This window comes from Clinocottus analis, unplaced genomic scaffold (genome assembly GCF_023055335.1).
Source record: "Clinocottus analis isolate CAN_PGR_092001 unplaced genomic scaffold, fCliAna1.0.p SCAF_18, whole genome shotgun sequence".
Lineage (NCBI taxonomy): Eukaryota > Metazoa > Chordata > Actinopteri > Perciformes > Cottidae > Clinocottus > Clinocottus analis.
Genome location: NW_027175909.1, coordinates 4739740 through 4766487, shown reverse-complemented (window position 1 = coordinate 4766487; position 26748 = coordinate 4739740). Strand labels below are relative to the sequence as shown.

General features: G+C 47.9%; 1 protein-coding gene across 1 annotated transcript in view; it reads right to left on the bottom strand.

Moving 5' to 3' along the window:
* The window catches only part of adarb2 (adenosine deaminase RNA specific B2 (inactive)), a 155749-nt gene that overhangs the window by 43419 nt on the left and 85582 nt on the right, over nt 1–26748 (bottom strand). Inside the window, exons 2-3 of the mRNA XM_068582138.1 lie at nt 17406–17492; nt 15508–16460 (exon numbers count right to left, since the gene is read on the bottom strand). Of these exons, the coding sequence (XP_068438239.1) occupies nt 15508–16460; nt 17406–17492 (1040 nt within the window). The remainder of the gene's footprint in view (nt 1–15507; nt 16461–17405; nt 17493–26748) is intronic.

Genomic DNA, 26748 nt, shown 5'->3' with positions numbered 1-26748 from the left:
CAACACTGACATCAGATCCGTGTTCCTCTGGGAGATCGGTGGTTGTGACAACAATGTTTCTCCAAAACGTCGACTTCTCCATTTTCTGTTGTGACAATGCATTCTTCATGTTATGCCTTGTGTAAAGTTGCAGTACAATACGTATTGTATTCATGAAATCAAAGCCAGCTGTGGTGTGGATTCAAATAGTCAACAGTCACAGGGAACAATGCATGTGTATAATCCAGCATTGATCGATCCATGTCATTTGACTTAATCAATATCTGAATTGTGAAAAAAAAAAAGTTAGCGCTAACGCTAACCTAACGCAGCAACTGTTGCTATTTCACATTAAAAGCTAGCAAAGCGCAGAGTGACCTTTATAGTGAAGGAGTCAGAACAACACAAACAACACAAAGAGCTGCTAGCGAGCTAATGCTACTCGTGCATTGCACCGCATGAAATGGGATGACGTACAATAGCAGATTATTGATTGCCTTATTCGTCGAAACATGTTTTGGCAGCACTATAAGCAAGTACACCACGTACACCAATTGCTCGGTTGCTGTAGTTTTAAAGTACCTCAGGAACAACAGGCGTTGCCAAATCAACCAGACTGATATGACAAGCACGTCAACTTGAAGAAATAGGACAATTTCTCCAAAAAAGGAAACTTTCTGCTCCAGTTGTATTGGACATTTTAAAATGACCACGATGCTAACGCCTGACTAAGCCCTCATTATGTTTCTGTCTTTTAATTTTCTCCCTCTGCTTTATTCTTATTGGTTTGAATTCTGTTTATCTTTCACCTTCACTGCTCTATGTTATGCTGTGTATACCTCTACATGACCTATGAACTTGTTCTGGTGTGAAAGTGACACTGAAAACTTCACACAAATATATTTTTGCTAATGTCTCCAGTGCATGAAACTCTCCTTCTCAACGTTTTTGTGTCCGTCTGCGAGCGCGGCGTTTCATTTCTCCGTCTGCGGGAGCAGTGCTAGTTCATCATCCCGCACAGGAGCGTCCCGAACACGCGGGCCTGGAAAAGCCAGCCGGGGGACAGCGAGACAGGAAACAGGGCAGCGGGAATGGATTTGTTATGTACCCGCTGACGCACAACCAGGTGTGAAAGCAACGGCATGAATGTATTTAAAGGCGAGCACACTGCCGGTTAAAGTTATACACAACTTTGAGGACAACTCTACCGGCGCTATTAGTAATTCATCATCTTTTTACCGCGTGTGATGGATAAGTACATCAAGCTGGGTCAAACACTTCTTAGTCTAAAAGCTTAAAAGTCATCGGGAATGGAAAACTTCTCCTTTCATACTCTGACTAGAGCATATCATAACTATTCACAGTGTGAACCGCATATTTTTTTTCTTCCCCTCCATATAACTAAATCTGTCAAAGCTTTATCACTCGCTCTGTGAAGCCAATCGGGGGGCTAATCAGCCCATCTCGCCAGGTGACTTTGTTCTAAAGTTCAGGCTGCTGAGGTATCTCGCAGCCGTGCGTCGGCGCCGCTGTGATGGTGTGGATGATTGGTACAAACGCTTTAAGGGCATGATTTGCTCTGGCCTCCAGAACGGCTCCTTATTTGATCCGCTAAGTGCTTTGCGAGCAGACGGCGTCGGGGCGAAGACATTAGAGTCGCTGCGCCCCCCCCACCGCCTGTCATCTGCATGCAGGGTTCAGCACTTCCTGTGTCGGAGAGGGGACGAGGCGCCGTTGAAAGGTCGCGCCGGAAACATCCCCTCTGTGACAACGACAGCAGAGACGGTATTAACAGGCGGCTCCGGGTCCGCCCGCTCACATCTAGAGGCGACGCCCGTGACCCGAATCAGCAATTCCGGGAGCAATTGTTAAAACCCCCCCAAAAAAACTCAAAACAACAACAACAACAAAAAGGTAACAAAGAGAAAGAGGAAAGTAAGAAGTTCAGGAAGAGTTCAGCTGCATCTATTTCCTGCATTCACACTCCTCTAATTTGGCAGGGCTCAGCTATCGGGGAAGGGAACTCGGGCAAGGAGAAATGCTGCTGTACCGAGTGAATACTATGAAATATCACGCCTATTTCCCTTCAACGTCACACACACACACACACACACACACACACACACACACACAGACATATGGGCATGCACGCCTTATCGCATTTACAGAATATGCGGGGAGAACCCTAACAAACACGAGGGGGGTTGAAAACCATCATGTAAACATTATGCGTTCCATATATGACCTCATTGCCCAGTGGGATAACATAAAAATACATGGAGATGTGGACGGGGCTCCATCCATAACCCGATGGACACTGGTTCCAGGCACAGCGCAGGCCTTAACTAGCTGGCTGTTGTATACTCATGAGCGGGCAGGTTGAAATATGAGGGCTGAGGACACGAGGTCTTCCCAGAATGCTAAACTCTCTCTCTCTCTCTCCCTCCACCTCTATACCTCTCTCTCTCTCTCTCTCTCTCCCACCCTCCCCTTCCCTCCCGCTGTGCCCTGCAACCAATCTGACGCCTAATTAATCCTGAAGGTCTTTTGTTCCGCTGAGGTTTTTCCTCTCTTTCCTGCCACTGCACTCCATCCATCCTCACCTCCCCTCGCTCCCCCACTGCCTGCCTCTCATCCCTCCCCCTGCCAGCCACACACACACACCTCCCTCTCTCTCCCTCTCCCTCTCTCATACATACACCTTATTCCAGCCTCTCCCATTTCCTTTCCCCCAAGGGAGGCCGGCACAGTCCCAGAGAGCAGGACAGGGTAACAGATGTTTTTTTTCTTCTTTTTTTTCCCCCTCCATCTTTGGGGTAATTTAATACAGACAAAAATGTACGACTGCCATTACTTTTATTCCCTTGTATTCCGCTAATTATGGGCTCGTGAGACATGTTGATGGTTTTCACGACGCAGGTGCACAGCGGAGACGGCACGCAGCAGCAGCAGCAGAGGGCGAAGACGTGTTTCCTGCCGCCTCGACCGGCCCGGCGTGCACGTCTTTAAATGAAGGAACACACCGACGCCGCCGTCGTGTCCGGACGCCCAGCGGACAGCTAGCTTAGCATGGCGTGAAGACTCGCCTGGCTCTGAGCAAACTGCAAAACCCAAAATGTGTAAAAAATAAATGAAAAACACACACACACACACACACACACACACAATGAATGGGGGCTAGACTATTACTTTGGCTGGAGCGGTTGCCAGGTAACCAGGCCCTTTCTTACACAGCATTGTGTTACTGCGTGCAACGTGAGCACACACTGCGACTCCTTCCCGCGTTGTCGAATAACTTGTTGTGTAATCACGTCTCACTCACAAACAGAGGATGTGTTTTCCAGATGTGATGGAAAAACAATTCTTCTGTGTATCAACACACAAATCCCCCCCCCTCTTCGACGACACACACAACCCCCCCTCACCCTCAAAAACAACAACAACAACACCCTGGCTCCTGTCCCATCAGCCGCACAGGGCACGTCGCCTCAGCGATCGAGGCGAGGGGAGGGAACCCTCGGGGGAAGATGCTCAGAGGTCGGGGACGCCCGGAGCGTCTGAGCGATCAGCCAGGCAACGCGAGGAGGTGCAGAGGGACGAGTGTCAACGTGTGCGTGCGCAGCGGAGCAGGGCCGATAGGTTGGACATTTCATTTTGAGGACGTGAAACGGTCTCTGGACCGTATTTGGCGACTAATCGCGACGGCTGGACGGACACGTGCGAGCTGCCAGGATGGAAAGAACATGAAAGAAATGTGTGTCATTGCAAAATAAGTCCGTCACCTCTCAGGACTACTTCTTACCGGTGACTCCCCTGAACATGCCTTCACACGTCCCATTTACATACACATTAACACAACACATTAACGCAACACTCAGTGCGGTTACATGGATTCGAATAACTGGCTTAGTCCGACTAAAATCGAATTATCCCGTTCATGTAAACACCTTTATTCGAATAACTGCGGTCCGACTACGATCCGATTAACACCCCTAGATTACTCGATTCGATTCGATTGATAATTCGAATAACGCTGCATGTAAACGCTGAATCGGATCGGAACTGGACAATGCGTTTGTGCGCATGCTCAAGATCCCGCCGCCTCCTCCCTCCCTCCCAACTCGTGACCCGGAAGTCGAAAGAGACGATAAGTTGTCACGGCCGGCAGAAACAAACAAACGTAAAAGTCGGGTTACGAGCCGATAGTACCTTCGGTGGGTGTCTCTGCTAGCTCCCTGATGTAGCCTGCTAGCGCTGCTGCTAGTTCCCTGTTTGCTCTCCGCTAGCTCCCCGACAACCACCGAAGCTAGCGGGGTTCTCTCCATTATGAAGAGTGAAGAGGTCAAGCGGAGATGGCTGTATCACCACTACATGTAATGAAAACAGCGCCACCTAGCGTATCGGATATGACATGCATTCGGCCAATGATTCGATTTATTCACTGCCATGTATATTCGGATAACAGCAGTTGCCCCGAGAGAGAGCATAGACCGACTAAAGCAAGATTCGAATTATTACCAGCATGTAAACGCACTGACTTTAACGTGTTCAAGCCGTGATTGTCTCGTCTAACGTCGAATGTTTTGCGCCTTCCATCAAGAAAAAAATCCCTTGTTTGTGTCAACATTCCTGCTAAACAACCGGTTTCTGATACTGGATTATCTGCTATCTCTGCAGATTGTTGACTTCCTCCCCCCTTTGTGTGTCTCCCATTGTCATGACATTTCTACTTGGTTGGCTGGATGTAACAAAGGTTAACTGTGGCTCTGACATGCACTGAGGCGAGCGGCCCACAGTCAGCCCATCGCTTCCTGTCACCGCATTTGAAAATTCCCCAAAATAGACACTTGAGAAAACACTCTGCTCCCCACAAACAGAAAATGTTGCCGCAGATAACGTCCACTTACTAAATGAATCGATGTACAACGAGGTAATAAGGACAAGAAATGCTTGGTTCTCAGACCACCGTCTGCTGCATGACTCACGTTCCTTTAAAACACAGAAAGTAATTAACAGCTTTTTAAAAAAAAAAGGACCAGAGGAACTAACGAATTCAAAGTCTGTTTTTTTTCTTCCGTATTTGTGTTTCCGCCCGCAACTGCAGAACCATGAAGTTTAACATTTTAGAGCAATAAGGCATAAAAAACAACAGCTGCTTTTGGAACGTGATATTCAAAAGCAGCTGTGATCTCTAATGTGTTTGTGAAAGTACTTAAAATAATACATGCAGATGTGGGAAAATAGTCTGAAATCTCCAAAGTACATGATCTGTTGAGGGTTTGATGTTTTCTTCCTTTGTTTCTGGTGAGCGGTACACAACTAGAAGCAGCACGGATGTCTGCGTTTGACCCGTCGGCGACTTTAGCCCCGACGCGTTACGCTCTCATGTTTCCTGTATGATGAGGAAATACTGGGGACTTTTTTTCGTCATCCAAAACTATCGTACAAGAACTAAATATAGTCGCTGGCGCCTCTGGTTGGAACGCAGATCCTGAGTTTCTCAAAAGCTTCTCGGCCCCCCCTGGGAAAGATCCTGTGGTGGAAAAACCTGAAAAAGACTTTCAGTCTTTTTGAGCCAGAATGCTGAGAGAGGCGACGCGAACCCAGGCACCGCCAAATGTCAGCTCATGTGAATATGATCAATAAAACACAGTTTGTCTGCTTAATCCAGGGCTATTTGTGAGAGTTTAGTGAGGTCCAGTTAGAGGGAATGTCCTGAACATCACAATAATGTCTCATTTACGCTATAAATTTGGTGACATGTACGTTAAAGTAGCCATTAAAGTCTGTATGGAGACAACTGATGTCAAATCAAATAAAGACGGTTTAATTGAGTAATATCTAAACAATATTTATTACTACAGATGTCAAATTGAAATTGCTATACTCCCATGATACATACACGTTCGTCTCTCGGTCCAAGTGAAATAAAGGCAGGATTAAAAAACAAACACATAATAGAAACATATTGGAGAATGTGACTTAAAATAAAATATTACATTTGAAGAAAATATATTTAACTGAATTGTCCAGCAGCTTTAAGTTCAGATCATTCAGGTGTGAAGTGACGTCAATCAAAAGAGCCACGATGTTTTATATTCTCCTCATCGTCTAATAAGATAAATGTGTGCGGGGACTTCCACTTGTTTCAGCTCGATTCTCCTCCGTTAGCATCGTTGGGCATTGGATCGATGCCTCCGAGGTTTATTTTTCTGCCCCTTCATTTCGGACGTGAATGGGAACAGTCTCGTAGTGGTGCTTCATACTGCCACTATCAATAATCTCCAAGGGAATAATAAACATTAAACATAATCTTTATTCTCATGAATCAACTTTTTCTGACTGTTGGGTCTCCCTCCCATCCCCGCCGTGTGTGTGAAGATGACACGCGAGTCGAGGGTGTAGCTTATGGGAATACACACACGTGATTGGCCGAGTAGCGTCACATGACATGCTTTAGAACGCATGTAATTGGTCGGTGTGCTTCCAGTTAAATTGTGGTAATTCTCCATTTATTTTCAATCCGTCAATATGACTGTTAACATCTTCTGTCTCCTCTCCTTTGAATCTGTCGTATCAATTCTAATATTCAAGGTATAAATATTGCTCCTCTCCCTCACGAGAGCACCGTAGATGGAGAGCAGAGTATATTAAAGACACGCGCTCACCTACAACAGCGTGTTGAGTAAAACAGTGCTGCGGTGACACATCTGGTGACCGGCCTCCTGTACGTCTGATCCCCCAGCTGTGATGCGCGCTGATTTGAGCGTCTCCATGAGTGTGTATGACAGAACGGTCCATCGCTCCGGGCTGGAAGGTCATTTAAAGGCCAGACATCCAGACCTCTCCTCCTCCTCCTCCTCCTCCTCCGCCTCCTCCTCCTCATCCACTCTCCTGCCTGAGAGCCCGAGATAAACCTACACATGGCAGCCACACAGGACCAATAGTCATGATTTATCGGGAGCCATTTGGTACCTGAACGCCTATGAAATTGTAATGAACTTGATTATGCTTTTAATGAAGTGTGAGGGGTTCTTCAGAAACGATTACGGCCGCGCTCCGGCTCACGGCTAGAGGGCTGGGGGGGGGGGGGGGGGGGGGCAAGGAGGCGAGAGAGAGTAGGAAGCAAAGGGAGGAATGGAGGATTGTCACGAACAATGAAGACTTCTGCTCCTCTGCTCTCCAGATACTGTACGGCGAGCAGAGGAGCGCGGGGCGCCCTGCTTCTTCGGAATAGATTACAGGGGCGTTTTACCGTGTATGCGGGGTGACTTGACCCGACCAACCCCATTTGAGTTCCTCCCTGCTAAGGGATTTTCCCTCAAAGCCGCATGCTGACGTGGTACATTACATTCAACAGCCTGCCGCCTCATAGGTCACATTTTGCATACATATTAGACGGTTGAGGATGATTCTAACCTTTCCATGTACAGGGTGCTCCCGTTCAGACGGGGGAAACATTATTGTTCAGTAATTTCACACACAAATCTCCACTCTCCCATGCTGCTTCCTCTTTAAATACCACATGATGAGGTAAGTGGCTGCTGAAAGGGCAGACTGACAGTCCAGGAGCAAACACTGGCTTTTTGCTCCAATTATTATTGTACGCTAAGTGACAAATTGTAATGAGCTACTTTTCAGATGCACAAAGGTCAAAGATCCGGATTAGTTTTAAATTAAAGCAACAACTACTGGTGTTATGGTGTCACTAGTGATTATTCCAGTTTATTACAAATGGGGGTATTATTTGCCACTTTTTCCAGGTCCGATAATATTGTACAGACAAGTAATGAACCTTCGCTCCTCACCTCTCCCCCCGCTGCTTCTCCATCAAGCTGCCACTAACTCACAGAATAAATATGATCCAATATATAGAGGCAGGTTAACTTCAGTAGCTAGTGTCGCGAGCTAACGCTTGTTAGGTGCTCACACATTTTGTTAATGTTATCTCCTTCACCCTCTTCACGGGGTCACGAGTTTCACCTTCAGTGTAGCCGATAGTCTACTTGACTTGACTCGGCTGGCCTCCTGGAAATCTCACTTATTGGGCCTTTTTAGGGCTTGAGCATCACCCTTGAGTACTAGGTAGGGATACTCCGAGTATCACTAGTTCACCACTTTGAAGGATTGAGCTTAGCTTTTTTTTAATATGTTATTACAACTTTAATATATACATGAAATTTGACTCGGGAGCAGTCAGAGAGCTGCAGTGAAGCTGGGGAGCAACTCGGGGTTCAGTGTCTCGTTCGACTGCACTTCAACATGCAGACTGTAGGAGGCCGGGGATCGAACCGCCTGACTTGTGGTTAAAGGACAATGAGCCACAGCCGCCCCATGATATCATACAGGGCTGCACCTCACACCTCCATTGGATATCTTCTCCATCCATTCATCTGGTGATCATTTTCTCATTTAATAGATGGATTGCTTCGGCTATAAAACATCAGAAAATCATAAAATATGCTCCTCGCAATGCTTTAAGCCCGCGTGTGTCATCCTGCTCTTAATGGCTGATGCACGGTCCTAAACCCAAACGTATTTCAATGATCAATCCTATAAAACAGAGACATTCTGAGCTATTTAGCAGATTACAAACGCATGAAGTCGTGGTGAGGTAGATCAGACATGCATTTATCTTCTCCATGAGAAGTGTACATCCAGAGGGTCTTGATGAGGAGTTGTCTTCCTGTTTTCCTTCACATCAGCGTAGTGTAGCACATCTGTTGCTTAATTCAAGCCGGCCCATCTGTTCCTTTTCGTTTTTGTTGTGTAAATAAACACTTGCATATGGATTAAAATACTCATTAATAGGTGTGCACATACACATATATATATTGCTTGTGTATTCAATCTGGTATCCATCTGTAGGTCATGTGACCACACGCAGGTGGCTGATGAGGTCACACAAAACACTGACTTTCACTTCCTTTCTCCTGATTGGTCGTCGCTGTTTGTCTGTTCGTCCTTTCGCCTGAAGGCTCAATGTTTTCGTCACAGTATTCCAGCTTGTCAGCGTCTGCACATGAAACCTGCCGATTCTTCTTCTACGCTTCATGAACAGCCAGGATTCAAGATGCAAACCCGTTCCCCACGTGTTTCTATAGTGAAGCCTTTCTTTAGATAATCAGGAACAAGGGAACACTTGGTAGTTTATCTGAGAAGATTACTTCAACAATTAAATCGAGTATATATGTAGATACCATACATGGTCCCAGTTTAACCGGATACTGTTATTTACTTTGTGTATGTATATATATTGTGTGTGTGTGTATATACACACACACTTCTTGAGTTTCTTGGGTCTGAGTGTTTGTGGAAAGCGCTGCATATATGTTACACACACAATGTTAAGGTTAAAATGTGAATGAAAACATGCGCAGGTTTCTGTACGAGTGCACAACTATGGGAAGTCTGGTGGATCAAAGTTGAACCAGGACGTTAAAAAGTCAAAACAGCTTTCTTGGCTCTTTCTAAAGGCCCATTTGGATGATCGCCTTAATTTTTTCTTCCAAATTAATCTAGCTTAACCTTGAGATTTGCCTAATATTTCCATCACTATTTGCGCAGCTTAATCTCCACGTCCTCCAATCTCAGCAATAGCCACGACGCGGGCGAGCGATGTCGTCACTATTGACGAACGCGACGACTGAAACCACAAAACAAGAACCTGCTAACCACCTGACATCCCAATCTAGAAGTGCCCAACCGCAGGAGGCGTCTCGACGGAGCCAATCAGAACGAACTGCTGAATGCAGACGTCTCATCAGTCAATTTGCGCTGCGGCGCTCGCGGCGATGATCACAGCTGAACCCGCGGCAACAGTCTGCTGCCGTAGCTGTCGCTTTGTGTGTATCCGGCGCCATCGCCGTCTCCATGCTGAGGCTGTAACACTGTCTGCGAGGTCTCCGAAGCTGTTAATCAACTCCTCTCTAATGTGTTGTTCACACCCTCTCCCTCTCTCCCCCGACTTGGTGGATTTCTATCTTAGACAGGGCGCTTGGCTGGGCGATCGCTGTCGCTAATTTGTTGTGGCAATATTAATTAATGATCAGCCTGTCACAGCTGTTTATATTGAGACAGATTAGAAGTGGGAGAGATTAGACAAAGAAAACAATCTGCGAGAGGCTCAGCGGCTGACAGGGGTCACCTTCACGTGTCTGAAATCATATTCAATTTGCGGAGGAGGAGGCGGGGAAATTACTCCACTTGACCAGTCGGTATCCTTCTCTATCCGCGTTGGTTCCCGTTTAGAGATAACTGAGTCAATTCATTTTTGGCACCGAATAAATAAACTAAAAAGGCAATTTACAGTCGCATTTGATCCCAGCTCATGTGATGAGAAATTAAAGCGCTCTGGCGTGTTTCATGTGTTCCGTAATAACCACAAGGCAAGCTTTTTTCTTCTTCTTTTTCATGCTTTCTCCCCCTCTCTCTCTCTCTCTCTCTCTCTCTCTCTCCCTCTCTCTCTCTCTCCCATTAACTCTGATCCTCGTGCAGCACGTGTCCCCTCTTCAAACTGACCTCGGTCCACGGCGGCGAAGTGCGGCCGCCTTGACCCGCCGACCTCCGTACCGTCCCTCCATGTTGACCCGCAGACTCCTCCCCCCCAACCTCCCCCCTCCCCTTTCCTCCGTCTCACACACACACACACACACACACAGCCTCACACACGTCTCAGTTGACTTGGCAACGACGCGGCGCATTGTGGCGGCGAGGGGAGATTAAGTGGCCAATCAAGGCCTGAACGGTGGGGTAATGATTCCACTTGGTGAAATGGGTGTCAGGATTACTGCTGCACTTTCTCACTTCACTGTGCAGGGCTTTAATAGGGCAAAGACATTTTCCGCTAACTAGAATGCCACGGGCACGATTCAAGAGCAGCTTCCTCCTCACGGACTAATAATGAAGACAGAGGGGCCTTTCACACCTGTAGCTCGGTTCATTTGGTCCGAACCGAGGGAGAGAAAAGAAAAAGTGACGTTGTTGCATTCTCGTTCTGGTTCGGGATCCTGTTCACACGGCCCCATGACAAACGAACCCAGGGGACTCGTAACTTGCTGATTAGGCAGTTTCGGCCATTGGCATCCTGCATCATCAGAAGCAACTGATTTAAAGCATTCTCCGTAATATCAGGACGCAAATCGACCGTGCGTTATGAATAATGACGAGGCGGACAGGTGGAGACTGAAAATAACGCTTTGCATGAGGCGCATGCGGCGTCTTCTACATCATCATCATCATCATCGCGGTCACACACTTTCTAAAGCACTTCAGGATACAAGCACAGCAGTTCTACAGCTTTTGACCCACTAGAGAAAGGAAATGCTCTGGCATGTGTTGACTTGCATAAATAGGTCACATACTTGATCTCAAACTGAGCAATTTAAGCTCGCGTCCCGACCAGATGGATTTATTAGTCGTGCTAAAATCACATATCTGCAATCATATAGTCGTGTGGTTTCACACAACCGAACGGCACCGGAGTCCGCTTGGACCAGATCTTCAAGACGACTCGGCCGAGACTGGACTAAATGTTTTAACTAATCAAAAACATGATTACAGATGAAATGAAAGTGAGGATCCAAAGAAAATATACTTAGTGCTTTTCTTATCATGAAATATAATATTCAGCCTCATCCCAATCAGTGTGTACAGCCCTTTGGGAACTGGGCTTCGTGGTCAGGAGGCCGCTTCACTGAATCCACTGATGAGCTCGGAGCATCGTGCTGAACTCCGACTGAACATGTGCTGTTGAGCAAGGCAGTAAACTCCCCATGGCAGTAGCCCTTTAAGCCCTAACCCTAATCCCTAATCCTATTTATTGTTTGAGTTGTACATGGGGATTATATGTTATTGTAGCCCTGATTTTTATGTTTAATTTGATATCGTATAACATGGTTTTATTTATTTTATTTTATTTTTTGGGCGGGGAGGGGGGTTTATACCATGTTTTTGTCTTGCGTTGTACCTTGTGACCTGATATAAAAGGGCCCTGGGGTTCAACAGTTAAGGGGCCACGTGTCCACTAAAGGTTTTTTCCCCCACCTAAAAACACCTCGTCGCTCTTCTGATGACGCCCAGCTGAGAGAGCTGGAGAGCAATTTGGAGTCGCAGTGTTTCTCTTCGCTGCTCCAGCTGTTTCTCTGGTTGGAGAGAGAGAGAGAGAGAGAGAGAGAGAGAGAGAGAGAGAGAGAGAGAGAGAGAGAGAGAGAGAGAGAGAGAGAGAGAGAGAGAGAGAGGACGGACAAGACGCTCTGAGTGAGTTCAGCAGATTTTGTGGGTCATCAATAATCGGTTCAGAGTTGAACTTTATTTTCCCCCGGCGCTTCAGAAAACAAAGTCCACCGCACAAATAAAAGCGTAGCATTAAATACACAATAAGACCAAACGCAGATCAACGTTGGATCAAGTCTTTGTGGAGGCCTATCGGTCCCGCGCCTCCTCCTCTGTGATTGAAAACAAATAAAATAGATGCTCACCGATGCTCATTGCAAATAATGATGAAACATAAAGAAAACACCGGGCCCTGGACTCTGGGAGAGCGGCTTCCTGCAGATGGCCGTAGCCGATCACTCAGCCATGAATAACTAGAGTGAAGTCAGTCTAAGGCTAGATATCTCTGCAGAATGCCGTCTCATTTGATTTCCCTGGATAAATAAAGGTTAAATGAAGGAATCAAAAAATTAAAGCCCTTGCTGGAAGATAAATAGCTCTTTAATGTCAAGGAGTGTGGCCCGATGCCTCATTTCCGAAATGATTGCTAAAAGTCAATTCCCACAGACATGAGCGTAGGAGGCATAGAGGACAGTATAGGCTGTGTTACCGCGGGTGAGGAAGTCTATTGCATTGTGGGGATGTGCACTAGTATGCCTCTCTTGTCACTCTCGCTGTATTATTCCTTCGTATGTATGTGAAGCCCAACACACCACCACGCCGTCTTCGGCAGTTTAAATATTTCATGGCGGGTTGAATTCTCAAGCTACGAGTCATCCTGTTCAGCTAAGTTTGAAGGTCTCCTCATCCTCATGTTCCACTCTGTTGAGTTCATGCAATATCCTCTTATTACTGCCCTGTCTTCCCCTATTACGTTCATCGTCCCCCATCGATATACAGTATTCAGGTTGAATCCCTCTTCTTCTCTGCGTGCCCATGTACTCGTACAAGAAGGAAGAAGCAGTCCTCCCCCTCTGCTTTGCCTTTGACCTTTTTGTTTGTTTAAAACACACATTACCACAGATTGGCCTTATTAGATGTTATATTTGGACTAATCACTGTAAGTCTGAGTTACTAATGTCTAGCATTGAGGCTAAGGGTAAAACCAGGCGACGACATCGGTTTTTAAAAAGTGGAGCCAATGCGGAAGTGGCTTAAACTTGTATTCTTTCAAATGGCCGTCAGGATGTGACGCATCCGGCTGAAATAAAATAAGTCAGATTGTATTGAACTCTTTGGGAATATGCCTCTACTTCTCACTAAATGTATTACCTCAGTGAACATGGGTTTATGTCTGGTCACTTCCGTTGATTGGTTGCAAAAAAACTAAATGGGGACCAAAACTAAATCCAAGATGGCGACGGCCAATATGCCGAAACACAGACCAATGGGTGACACCACTCAGCTCAAACAAGGTGAAACATGCTCAGCTTAGTTTGGCATTTGTAAAGTCATTATATGGTCTGGTAAAATCATTAATTTGGAAGATTTCTAATCCCGCAGATTGAACACTGTCTCTTAAGCAAAGAGCAGCACGGTAAAGAGCTTTGGCCTCACAGGTGAAACCTTTTTCTTCACAACCGTGTCACGTCTGATGAAACCATATACTTCTCCGGTCAGGGCGGGCGTTGATGCTCTACGCTGTATTGAACCATTAACTTCTTCTCAACAAAGCCTTGTACTGCAACAGGTACAGCCGGAGGGAATTCTGGGAAAAGAGAACGGATCAATGTGGCACACATAACTTGGCATACCACCATAACATTTGCATTGCTCTCGGGCTACGTCTGGCAACCGCCCCCGCACTTCGCTTCACATCTGCAGTGTAGTCAACCACTGCCCATGCAATCAGCGCTTGGCAGGAGGGGCTGGCTCGCGTGTGGACATAGTGTGCACGCGTGTGAGCTGGAGGGGTTTCACATGAGTATTACGCAACAGTTCAGACATGTAACCCATCATATCCACAAACACATGCCCGGTCACATGTTTTTTTTTTCTCTTCCCGCACACGTACGCATGCACGCATGCATGATGTTTGTGGGCTTTTGTCCTTTACCAGCAAATAAAATGCCTCTCGAGCCTGGCAGACGGCACGGCTGACTTTCAAGAAATTTCCACAAGCGAGTGCTTTCTGGAACTAAACGGGTGCGGCAAATCCTCTTAAAATCCTTTTAGACAGCGTGGCAGCAGGGAGAAAACAGTTTCTCGCAGGCAAATGTGCAGGTTTGTCGGGTTGATGTCGTGCTCTGGGGAAGGACACCCTCGCCGGTCTATTTCTTCAAGGCTGGGAGAAGGATGTCGATACGACGCGTACCCTGCAGGAGGAGCACAATACGGAGGCGCGCGTGTCGAACAGAAGGCTTCAAGGGAAGACTTTTGAGAAAGGACGCTTTGGATGTGCGCTGTGTGAATGGATGGGCTTAATCTTTTCCCAGTTCAAGACTTCAAGATTGTGGCGCATTCTCGTGTGTTACATTGGGACAGTGACCTGGTCAGCTTGGGTGGGAGGTTGGATATGTTCTCTATGCAACAATAGTAAACAACTGAAGTCAGTGTGACTATCTTCTCAGGGCAGTTTGACTTTTCCATGAAATTCTTCTGCCGAAATGAAGTTTTAAATGGCTGTCAACAAGTGCCAGCCAATCCAGCCACTATGTCTTTAGGCTCTCCAATTTCCTCAAGTTTCCCAAAAACTAGTTTCCTGGCTCTGATTGCTATTTACATATTTGGGTAAATGAGCATGGGATTGGGCTCGGTGGTTTGTTTGTCGATTTGCTCTTTGCTTTTCTATCTCCTTTGGGCAACAGATTGAATTAATGTTTGTAGACACTGTGATGCCACACATGAGGAAACAGGAGATCTTGCAAAATTGCAAAACTCGCCCAATTACATCTCTACAAACACATACGATGGGGGAAAAAAAAACTAATTTGGGTGGCGATGCAGATTTTGCTTGTGTCAGAGGCACAAGGACAATAATTACCTCCATTTACATGCTTTTCTATTTAAATAGTCCCAAAAAAAACAGATACTGTTTACTCAAGAAACCAGGCCTTGCAGAACGCACACGCACATATTTTCACGATATGGACCCATATCTTTTGACTCAACGTAAATGCCAGCTTGCTTTATCAGCGCTGCCACTATTCCTGCTCTTTTTCAGCTCCTATCGCCTTTCCTCCTTAATTACTTGTTGGAGAGCGTTTGGCTTTTTCGCTGTCCGCCTGCTGTTTTGGTCATTACAGGCCCCTGTAGGAAGTGGAAGAGCTGCCAGAGCTCGGAGAAGACAGGCGCTGGAGATGTGTCTGTACTCACCTGGGGTAAATGAGGACAGCTCTTCCTGCTGGCTTTGAGGCCCGTCCTCCCCTCGGGGGCCGTCCTGATGTTGAAGAGGGCCTGGAGAGCGCACTGCGCCGCCTGGGTCTTGGCCAGCTTCTTGCTGCGACCGCAGCCCTCGAATATACGGCCGTCCACGCGCACCGCCATCACGAAGCTGCGCAGCCTCCGGCCCTCGGCTCGCTCCGAAAGGCAGGCGTAGCGCAGGCCCGGCCGGAACTCATTGAGCAACGCCACGGGACTCTTGGGGGCCTCTGGCTCGGGAACGATCCCGCCTAGCCTCTGTTGCGCCTGCACCATCAGGTCCAAGGTGTGGCGGAGCAACCGTCCGTGTCTCAGGAGCTCGCTCGACAGCAGCTCGCTCTCGGCTGCCGAGTCGCAGAGCGAGAGGCCGTCGGAGCACGGCGAAGATTCAAACTCCTTGAAGAGCGTGTCAGGGAAGTCCGCCTGATCCGAGGTGAAGTCGGCCGAAGGGTTTGAGATGTTCCCCATGGCCAGGTGGGCCTGAGGAGCGTTGGGGAACTGGACGAAGGACTTGAGGGCCAGCTCGGCGGCCTTCATCTTAGCCTTCTTCTTTGTGGGGCCCGTGCCCTCGAAGGACAGCCCGTTCACCTCCACGGCGATGGAGAAGACGGGCGCGTGGACCGGGCCCGTCTGGGACACCATGCGGTACTGCAGGCCCGGCCGGAGCTCATTGAGCTGCACCAAGGCGTTCTTTGGCGCTTCGGACCAGGTCAGCTTCTTATAGATCAGGCGGAGTTCACACAAGTGGCCGTTGTTGTCCTCCTCCAGCGGCCGCTTCCTCTTCAGACCGGAGCCGCCGCTTCTCGCAGGGTCGGAGCAGAAAATCGCCTGGCGCTCTGTGGAGCCAATGGAGCGATCCTCGAGGTTCCCGATGTTTCGGTTCTCCTTCACCTCTGCACTGCTGGTGCCTGAAACGCAAAACAATGTGAAATGTCAAAGTGATATATACACAAAAAACAGATTGGGAGGGGGGGGGTGGGGGGGAACTATTTCTGCGTGACTCTCACATGTATCCTGGCTGAACAAAATGAATCAAGGGAAAATCTGCAGGGCAAAATTGAGCCACTTTATACACAATGAAATGGTAATGAACAAATCTACAATCATCTCCCTGAGCCGTGCCCACTTCATACCGCGGGGCTCCATCATATTTAAGTGTTTTAAAATCCAAACACAAATCCACACCCTCCCCCCCCCCCACCAAAAAAATGGCGATGTTATCTGCCAAATCATTCTGTAATCTGCCTCCAAATTGGTTCTGAATCTGTGTCGTAAGTGGGAACCGTTGGCCCCCGTGGCCAATGCGGAGCATCAATCCTATTTGTAATGGGGGTGGGGATCACATCGAGTGGCAGACATTCCGTGAAAGGATAAAATGTCTGTAGCCCGCTTTATTTCACACTTCTGTCCTCTGTGAGAGCAAAGCCTGAACAGCTGCGATACGCTCTTCAAACCTAGTTACGGGGAAGTGGTGGCGTATTGCATTTCTGATGGGAAATGAACAAAAATGGGGTGTTCAGATCCTGCCACAGGAATGTTAATGGCGGGATGGGAGGCTGGGATCAAGTGCTGACATTCAGGGGTGGGCTGAGGCAGATTTGTAGATGATAGCGTACGCGGGCATGCGAGTACCTATCTAATGACTTATTTATCACACTCAACATCTAATATTCAATAGCTAAAGATAATACAGATTTGAACACACGCGCTGACATCCGTGCGCAATCAAAGACGCCGTTTCCCAAATAATTAATTATGTGGTTGACAGACAGATCATTTCCATATTAGGCCTGCCACTGAGGGAATTAGCGCAGCGAGCTGACAGAGAGGAAGAAAAGGAGGCGGCGGCTTACTTAAACTGTCCTCGTCCTCGGTGCTGCTGGTCCCGGGGCTTATGTACTTGAAGGGGGCGATCAATGCTGACAGCATACTGACTTTCTCTGGAGGAGAGACAAGAGACAAGCAGAGTCAACAAGAGGGCAGCGGCGGAGATGGTTTTGATAGTTTTATCGATTAAAAGGCCAACGCGGGCGACGGGGCGAGCGAGCGCCCACATCAGGAAGCGAAAGCCTGCACATGCACACACACGGAGGATTTGAAAAGGCCTCGTGAAGACAATCAAACAAAAGATATGAAGTGAAATGCAATGAACGCTGGGCCTCATGCACGAACGGTCTCATCCTAATCCTTTTCTTTTTGCTGTGAGGTTCGTACTGAGTTCCTTCAAAGATCCACCAAACTCTCTTTAACTGGACTAACTTGTTTAAATGTGACAGATGTCACCTGCTCGTAAGGAAAGATTGCATGCTTCTGACATTTGATCGTGAGCATGGCCCCTAAAATTGTAATGTTCAGTTATTTCGTGTGGCAAAGTTTCAAGTGCTGCAGTCATTGCAGAAATTAATCAATTAGATCAAATTCACAGAACAGATGCTATCAATGCTTTTGTCAGAGCGGTGGGATATTTTGCAGTCCAATATTGGAAAGAAAGAATATCGTGTATCATGATTTCAGGTCAAATTTAGTGGGTTTTTTCTTTCTTTCTGAAGAATCACGACTCATGCCACCGGTGTGGATCCCTCATGAATTCCTTACAAAAATTGGTGAATTTTATCAGGTCATAATTCAATAAAAAAAACGCACATAAAAAAAGGACCTTCATTTCACTTGCTCGTGTCAGCAATACGAAGCTCCGCCCCCAAGTTTTAAACTGACAGTCGATGGATATTAATTCTGACTCAAACAATGTCCGTCCTGAAAGGAGAAAGCTGCCTCGCAGCCGCTCTGAGGGGCAACGCTGAGCCTCCATCTCCACTTTGTTTGGTTTTGTCTCACGCTTTTAACGGAAGCGACTCACCGCCGGCGAACACAAAATCATGAAATGACACGGTGAACGCACACAAGGAAATATAAAGACCTCCAAGCAACGCGTATTGTATTTCTTTTGTTTAGTTGGATTGTATCTAGACCTTTCAACTCACTCACACACACACACACTGTCGTGAGTGTTAAACTTCCTTTCTTTATCAGTGCTAACTTGTCGACAGTGGCTTCCTCCTGTTCCTCCCCGGGGCCTGCTGCTGTCCAGGTGTGCGTGTTGTTTACAGTATGAAGCCCTATTAGGGCCATCGCTTGGTCTGGTGCACTGCATGCAGCGCTGAGCAGAATTGACAGACCAGTCTGGCTCCTTAATTACAACCCCCCCCCCCCCCCCCTCCCACCATCTCTCCTCCCCACACCAGCTAATGATCAATAAAAGAGAGCGGCAACGAGAGAGAGAGAGGAAGAGAGAGAGAGAGAGAGCGATGAGCTGGACAGAAGTAAGGGGGAGGTGATGCAGTCGGAGGAGCAAAAGCAAGAAGATGAGCCAGAATGAGTTTGTGTAGGTGTGTGGAGGCCGGGGGGCGAGCCTCGGGGTCAAGACGCCCACGCCCTCCGAGCTCCCCGCCCCTCCTCTCCGCTCCACCGCAGTCCCGGAGCGGGACTTAACGCCATGTGCTAAACGCCGCATGGACGGAGGGCACATTACAGTGCAATAAACATGTTTTGATGAGAGCGGATAGGAGCGCGAGGTTGTGAACGAGCTCGGCCCCCTTTGCTCTCCCTCTCTCTCTCTCTCCCTCTCTCTCTCTCTCTCTCCTCAGCAGCACTAGAGGGGCTCAATGAGTCACTCTGACACACACGGATACACTCGAAACACTGAGGCCGGGGCCGGTCCTGGCGGGCCAGCATCACAATACAAGCATTTGCATTCTGACCTAATTACGGACCGAAGCCCAACACAAGCAGCAATTTGGCGCTAAATGACTCCCTCGGCCGACAAGGTCATTACCCGGACCATTTTCAAATCAGTCTATATTGTTTTTAAAGCCCTGAAGGCCCTTTTTAGCGGCGCGAAAACATGGTCTGGTGTGTTTACAAGTTGGGGGGAGGGGGGAGGAATGAGAAATTAGAGGTGTTAGCTTGTACAGCATATCTTAGTCGCGTTTGTCGCTCAAAATATATACAGTTTTTTCTTTCTTTTTTTTTTACAGCTTTTGTAGCGTGAAAGACAAATGCTCACATCAAGCATGAAATTGCAGGCAATTAACAAACAGGAGTTTCACACTGTGACCTGAAATGACTGTAATGTATATTTGAGGTCCACCCACTCAACAGCTCCAACAAGGGACCCACTGGGCAGCAAGACATGAGTCAGTGTGACCAGATGTGCCCGATGTACGAGCAGGAGCTCATTCATTCTGCTTAGAGATCAAACTGCGGCTGACGACACGTAATCTACAGGTTCAGAGAGGGCAGGCTGATATTTTATCCATCTCCTTTACTCTGAGAAGAGAAACAACAGAAATCTTGCTCATCTGCAGTCAGACCTTCACGAGCAGTTTTATCTTCCTCGCCCAGTTCATCGGGTGGCAGGTTTTTAACCTGGTCATCAAATAGGACCAGACGAAAGGTTTAGCATTTTTGCTGTGACAAGTATTCTGTTAATTGGATGCAGGTACGGCTAACTGGCTCTTTTGAACCTGCCAGGAAAAAAAAAAATGCCACTGTGCTTAAGTTTCTCTTTCTGCTGAGTGCCGATGTGAATAAATGTACTTTCGGGTCGACAAGAGGGAGACGAGGCCCCGTTTACACCTGGGACCAATCTGTGTCTGGATGAGCAGCAACAAAAAATGAATGCAAGGTGCAAAAGCATTGAAGTTGGGTCTGAAGTCTGTGTGAATGCAACAGCGTGAACAGCGTCCGTTCTTTGATCTGATAAAGTTCACTGCAGCAGACAAACTATAGTTGTGTTTGTGTCAATGGTGGTTCACGTGAAGATTAAACGTTGCCACATTATTTCAGGCAAACAGGAGGATTTCTTTGTTTGTCTTGTTGTGTCTCCGTCTTCTCCGACTCCGGCAGCGGCCGTGGCGTTGACGCGCAAATTAAAAAAAAGGTGGAGAAAACGGATCCTGCTTTTGACTTTGAGGTTATTCTGGCTGTTTTTGTTTTGCGGGTCCGCGGCCATCAAACAAAGTATTGACCTGCTCGGTGGCGCCAGATGAAAAGTGAATGGATCACCAAGGTTATTACAGTTTACATCCGTCTGAGGAACATGACTGTGCATAACTTCATGACAATTCATTCAATAGTCAGACCCCTCCCCCCTAAAAGGCCAAGGACATAAAGGGGAAACTAATTCTATGCACTTGCTCCAGTGTGAGACCTTCACTGGGCTGCATAAAAGCCTCAATAGAGCCTTTTCTTCTGTATTCACAGCATTTCTCATAAGTTCACAGTCAGAATACAGCGCTTTTGTGTAGAGCTCTTCAGGTCTGCATCATTTCAAAGTGACAAAACAAACCAATTCTTCTCACTTTCAATGGGCCGCAGTTCATTTCAAATGTCTCGGGAAGTAGCTGTTGAGTAGAAAACATCATCATGTTTGCAATAACTCTGATGCCGAATCAACTGCGCAGTGGTGAGCAGTGCAGTTTAGAGGTCACCCTCCAAATGCCACCTCTGATCGGTTTTTGATAGCTTTATGAAGCGCCGGCACAAACACACTTCACTCTGATTTATGGCTGAGCTGTGTATAACGTCAGAGGCAGTTTGTGTTCAGAGTTTACAGTATGTGTGGCGTGATTGATTTTTCCAAAAGAGAGATACAGCATAATTTCTGCCTTTCATGAGTGAAAACACAGCGCGGAGCTCACGATGCTGCGGGGTTTGTTTTGCAACACTAGAAACATCACTCATGGACAGTCAGCGGCACATGAGTCTTTAACAATGCCCTGCTGGAAATGTGAGCAAGTTTCCAGGAAATAATTATGTGATTTCATACTAATTAAAGGCAAAAATGCAAATACGAGCAAATATGTACGAGAGGCTGAAGTGAATGCTTGCTGAAGATAACTTTACATTTTTGGTGTGTGTAGCTGACCTGCTGGGCACTGAATAGTCTCTGTAGGTTATTAGCAAATTCATTGCAAGTAATACAATTTAAACTGTCTCTATTTCCTGATATCCAGTACCAAGAAAGAATAATAAATAACGATAAGATATTGATTTTATCTTTAATTCTTCTTCCTTTCTTCTTCTTCCGGCGACCTTTTAAAAAAGTGGAGAAAAAAAATGGAATAACCTTAACTAAGTGATATCAGTTCCCTTTAAGCAAATAAGTTGAATTTCCAATCGTCCCCGTCGAAGCCGAGAGGAAAATAAAAACCCCTGAACCCGCCGATCACCGCCGCCGGCGTGGCCGCTGCCTCCTTACGCGCCCTTCACGGTATCTGTCATCCACCGCTTCTTATTCGCCAGCCGGCCGAAATGGATGAGACAATGCATGCCAATAGTCTCCATCCCCCGCTGCACCGGGACGCGGCGCCCGGCCTCATTTGTTTCCGGCGCACAAAAGGCGGGAAAGGCGGAGGAGAGAGAACAGGTGAGATAGGGAGAGCCTTGGCAGATGGCCGTGCACTCCTGATAGTGACAACACTGGTGATGGTGTCCATTCAAAATGAGCTGGAGGAGTCTCTCTCTCTCTCTCTCTCTCTCTCTCTCTCTCTCTCTCTCTCTCTCTCTCTCTCTCTCTCTCTCTCTCTCTCTCTCTCTCTCTCTCTCTCTCTCTCTCTCTCTCTCTCTCTCTCTCTCTCTCTCTCTCTCCTTGCACTTCCTGTATCAGTTCTGAGGAGAAGGGTAATGAGCCCAGTCAGATTTCCCCATGGCTCAGCATAATGGGTCAGATGAGCGACGGGAGACACGACTGAAACAGGCGCTACGGGAAATCACTGACTCTCTCTTGCACTTCTGACCCCGTAACATCCGGGGCCTACGTAAAAAAAAATAATATAAGTCCACGCATGCTAAGATTTCCACCTGCCGTTTAGCTGTCGGCTCATTTTTTTTCTCGGAAAAACATGCAGAGGCTGATTCACCTCCGCCAGGCGAGAAAGGAAATGGGCTTGGACAGCACATACATGTGCAAATAGAAACTGCAGAGCATCAAAAGCCACCGCAGGGATGTCGACACCTGCAGAAACTCCTCGCCCCCGAGAGACAAGAGCCTCTCATGCCTCTGAAGTCGAGTGTCCTTGATTCTGCTTTCCTCGAGTGTTCAGAGGGGGGGACTGAGGCGCAGGTAAAGGGGGTCCGGATGCACCGAGACTCTGTGCTGCAGGACCGGGGCCGCGCTGTGAAAGCAAGACGCATTTAGGGTTTAAAGAGTGACCGCGTGTTGGTTCTGTGCGGTTCTACAGGGATGTTTCTTGGACTTTGGAACGTCAAAAATCACCACAGCAAGTTGGGGAGTTTACGTGAATAATTCAACCGCATGATCATTTTCTTCATGAGCCTCATCTCACAGGAGTTACGGTGTTTTAGCAATCTAAATGAATTTAATCGACCTTGTGGTTGCGGAGATATGCAAGGTGACGGTTCTTTTGAAATCGCACTCTTTGTTTTCGTGGAAAAAGAGGCGAAACAGAGACGGTTCTGAACGAGTTTAAACCCCAAAAAAACACTTTTTTCCCCCTCTTTCTTATTCTCCTGCATTTTCTGAATGATGCAGTGGGTGAAGTTGGGCGTTCAAGTTTGAGCTCCAAAGCCAAAAAGTTAAGTTCAGACAACAAATCCACAAATAGCACGAAGGTGAGACCCACTTGTGATTCAGCGATATGCCGGTTGGGTTGTCGCAGCTCTTCAGTACAGAAGGAACACAACGAACTAGCAAACAAACAAAAATACTTAATTTGAATGAACTTACACTTGATCAGTGGGTGGAGGGTGTATGTGTGTGTGTGTGTGTGTGTGTGTGTGTGCATTAGCAGACTGATGGATATTCAGCACCTGATTAGCGGCAGTGGGGACCGAGCAGCGGGCCATCTGCTTTGCATTCGCTCCCGTGGACACGGGCGCCAAGGACGGTCGTGCTGGTGAGCGCCGTCTTCCTGTGCACATGTCCGCGTTGTGAGGAACACGAGCTTCGTCACAGGAATGGAGGTCGAGGCGCGCGGTACTCGCGTCGGCGCCTTTCGCGGCTCGCCGTCATGCAGCCGCAGCAGCGGGCCCCGCTCTTCAGATTCAGAGCGAGCCATAATTAACGAGATGGAGACGGACAATGGAGGCTGGTTTTTGGCGCCGGTTCCAGCAGGTTTCTTCTCAGCTTGGTTATTCTTACGACACTTGTCAAGAAGTAATCAAGCAGCATTATCTCGAAATGACCTGAGAACATAATAGTGAAGTACACTCCCACAAGCTGAAGGCTGTTCAAATCATGCTGCTCAGCATATTGCTCAGTGAAAACTTTTTCACTTTGATGATCTCAAACAGCGTTCTGCTGTGGCTCTTTTCACTTCTGCCGCTTTCAGTCAAATCTTTTTTTCTACTTCACAGTTTGCTTTTTTTTTTTCTCATTGTGCTGTAATATATAACTTTTTGCGACATGACTTACTGTAATATTACCTGCTGCCGGCACTATATGACACAATAAAAGATACGATTCAGAGCCTTTTTGAATTCCCGGGCAGCGCCGGCAGCGAGGGCGCCACCGTACCCCGCTGTGGAGCGCATGAAGCAGAACAACGGCGGTGGACACTGAAGCGCTTAATCATATTGTGGCACGGGGGGGGGGGGGCATGTGATGCCACTCTATCGCTCTCTCCCGTTTGTTTTTTTTCACTTACTCCCCCCCCCCCCCCCCCCCCCGTTTTCGCTATTCCAAACCGACGGCGAGAGACAGAGTGCTCTCCCGACCCTGCGGAGAGGTCGAGGTGAGACGATTGAGTGTCATTGAGGAACCTGTTCAGAGTCTGTGACGCCGCGTCTTGCCACAGAGGCCCCTGAAGACGACGCGGCGGCGGGGGGGGAGAAGGCTCCATGCAACTACACACACCTGCTACACACACACACACACACACTCGCTTGTGGCGCTCGCATCCCCTCAACCCCCCCCCCCCCCCCGTCCCCCGTCCCCCCCGTCCCCTCCCCCGTCCCCCTTTGAGGGCCTCGCCCTCAATGCGGGAACGGGACTTGAGAACGCCGACACGATGAAAGCTTTTTAATGTCCCATCCCGTGCCCGGGGTGAGCATAAAGGATGCTTTTTTCCCGTGCAACAAAAAAATTAATTTTTAAACCGCATTTTCCTTCCCGCCTCCTCGAATCGAAAGTGTGCTCGTCGCCTTCGGGCGGCTTTGCGTTTCGGCCGCGAAAGCTTTTAGCGGCTAATATGGCGGCATTTCAACAGCGGCAACCTGGAAGTGCTGCGGAGGCCTTTTCATGAAAAGAGGGCCAGTAAAAGATCACACGCGCAACATGTCATCCTAAAAATGAACGTGTTGAAAGGCGAGGCCTGCTGATGGGAGTATAAATATAGATGTGGATTCCATATGCTGTCGCCGTCCTCCTTTTCCCCCCAAAATTATTATTATTTTCCCTTTTATTTCTTCCTCCTTCTTCTTCAAAGTACCACACAGATCACGATCGCTACCTGATAAGTGGCGGATTTAATGCACACTCGCTTCCCTTCTTAACAGAATATTAATGCAGGCTGCCATCCATGAGAATGACTCATTTACAAGCGCGGGGAGGAAGCCGGGGACTCAAACCTGGATGAGGTTTGTCGCCTCGCTCGTTTGATAACAAGCACTCGAGTGTATTTACAAGGCACAGCGAGCCAGATAAGTCTGCCGGTGTAATGACACTAAGCAGGTCAGGAATGTCTCTGCCTTCCGGGCGTGTTGTTGCTCATCTCCCTCCTACTGGTGTCCCCGCCTCTCTGTCACCGGGGCTGTGCTTCCTCGTGCAGCCCGACGCCACACAAAGAGCGTTTGGGGAAGCCTCTTTGCAGCTTTGTCTCCCGGCCTCCGCCAGGTTTGTGCAGTCAAAGGCAGAACCCCCCCCCCCCCCCCCCACCTCACCCTCCATGTTGCGAAAAGAGGACGCACTGCGGTCACTTTCGCTGTCTCCTTTCAGCCGAGAGCGCGAGACCTCTCCAATCTCAAAGTGTGTGGGAGTCAATCGGCAGGTGTGGGCTTGGACACAAATTGGCCCGTTCTCGCCACAGGCCCGAACCTGGAAACCCAGAGCGACACATGCGATGCTGCGAGGGAGAAAATACAGCTGAAAGGAGAGATTTCTCTTGGCTGCAACTTAATAAGAACCACAATTTATGTGTTCGGAGGGCTGAAAGAAATGTGTATTTCACACTGTTATTTCCTCGACTTTTTCGTTATTTCCCTTTTACAAGCCAGCTCAATACGCGTCTCATCCATTCAAGCGCTCGCTCGCTCCATTCAATACACTTCACCTGCATCCGTCCTCTTTGCTGCTTAACAGCCTCTCTCTCCTCTCGTCAAATAAACCTGCCAGCTCCTGTGTGATCTTCCCCCGGCAGTGTTTTATGCCTCGCATTATGACACATATAATCAGGCTGGCTGTTTGCACTACTTTGTTCAGCACAAATTGCTGCACCGATGGTCGCGCCGAAAGCACAGATGGGACGTGGACAGTTTTTCATCGGCTGTTCCGTACCACGGAGCCCAACACATCTGGTATGCGGCGAGAAGCATCTTTGCACTAATTTGTTTGTCACTATACATTGAAGGGACTATCTGTCATCCTGCCATGCTTTGGTTGCTGCATGATGTTTGAAGAACATGGCTAGTCATAAGTTTCCGGCGGCCCGGCTGGCCGGCCGGCCTCTTGGGACTCGCTCACGGGAGCCATCTGACGACTGGAAGGAAGGCGAAGGGGCCGGAGGGGTGTAGATGAGTGACGGGAGAACAATAAAAGAGTGGGAGAGGGTCCGGGAATTTTATTTTCAAGCAACTGCTTCCCCGTCAACATCCAAAGAGAGGTGAATTTTCACTTCAAATGTCACATTTTCCGCTCACAATATGTTGTCGTTTCTGAAGCCGACGCCTCCTCAACGTCAAACAGATGGAGCCGAATTTTTGGGGCGGAAACGACGACTGGAAGTGCGACAACAGCTCTTTCTAGGTAGCTCAGTGAGCAAAACATTGAAATGCAGCTTTTTTTTTACTTTTTTTAAATGGCTAACGTTAGCCGTAACTCTTGATAGCATCCAGGAATGGGGCCTACAGAGTGACTGCTGTGGTGATGAAGACTACAAATACAACCAAAAGATACAAAAACAGACCACCACGGCTCGCTACAGCCGCTTTAGCTTCGGTTGTAGAATTGCAGCTCGTTGT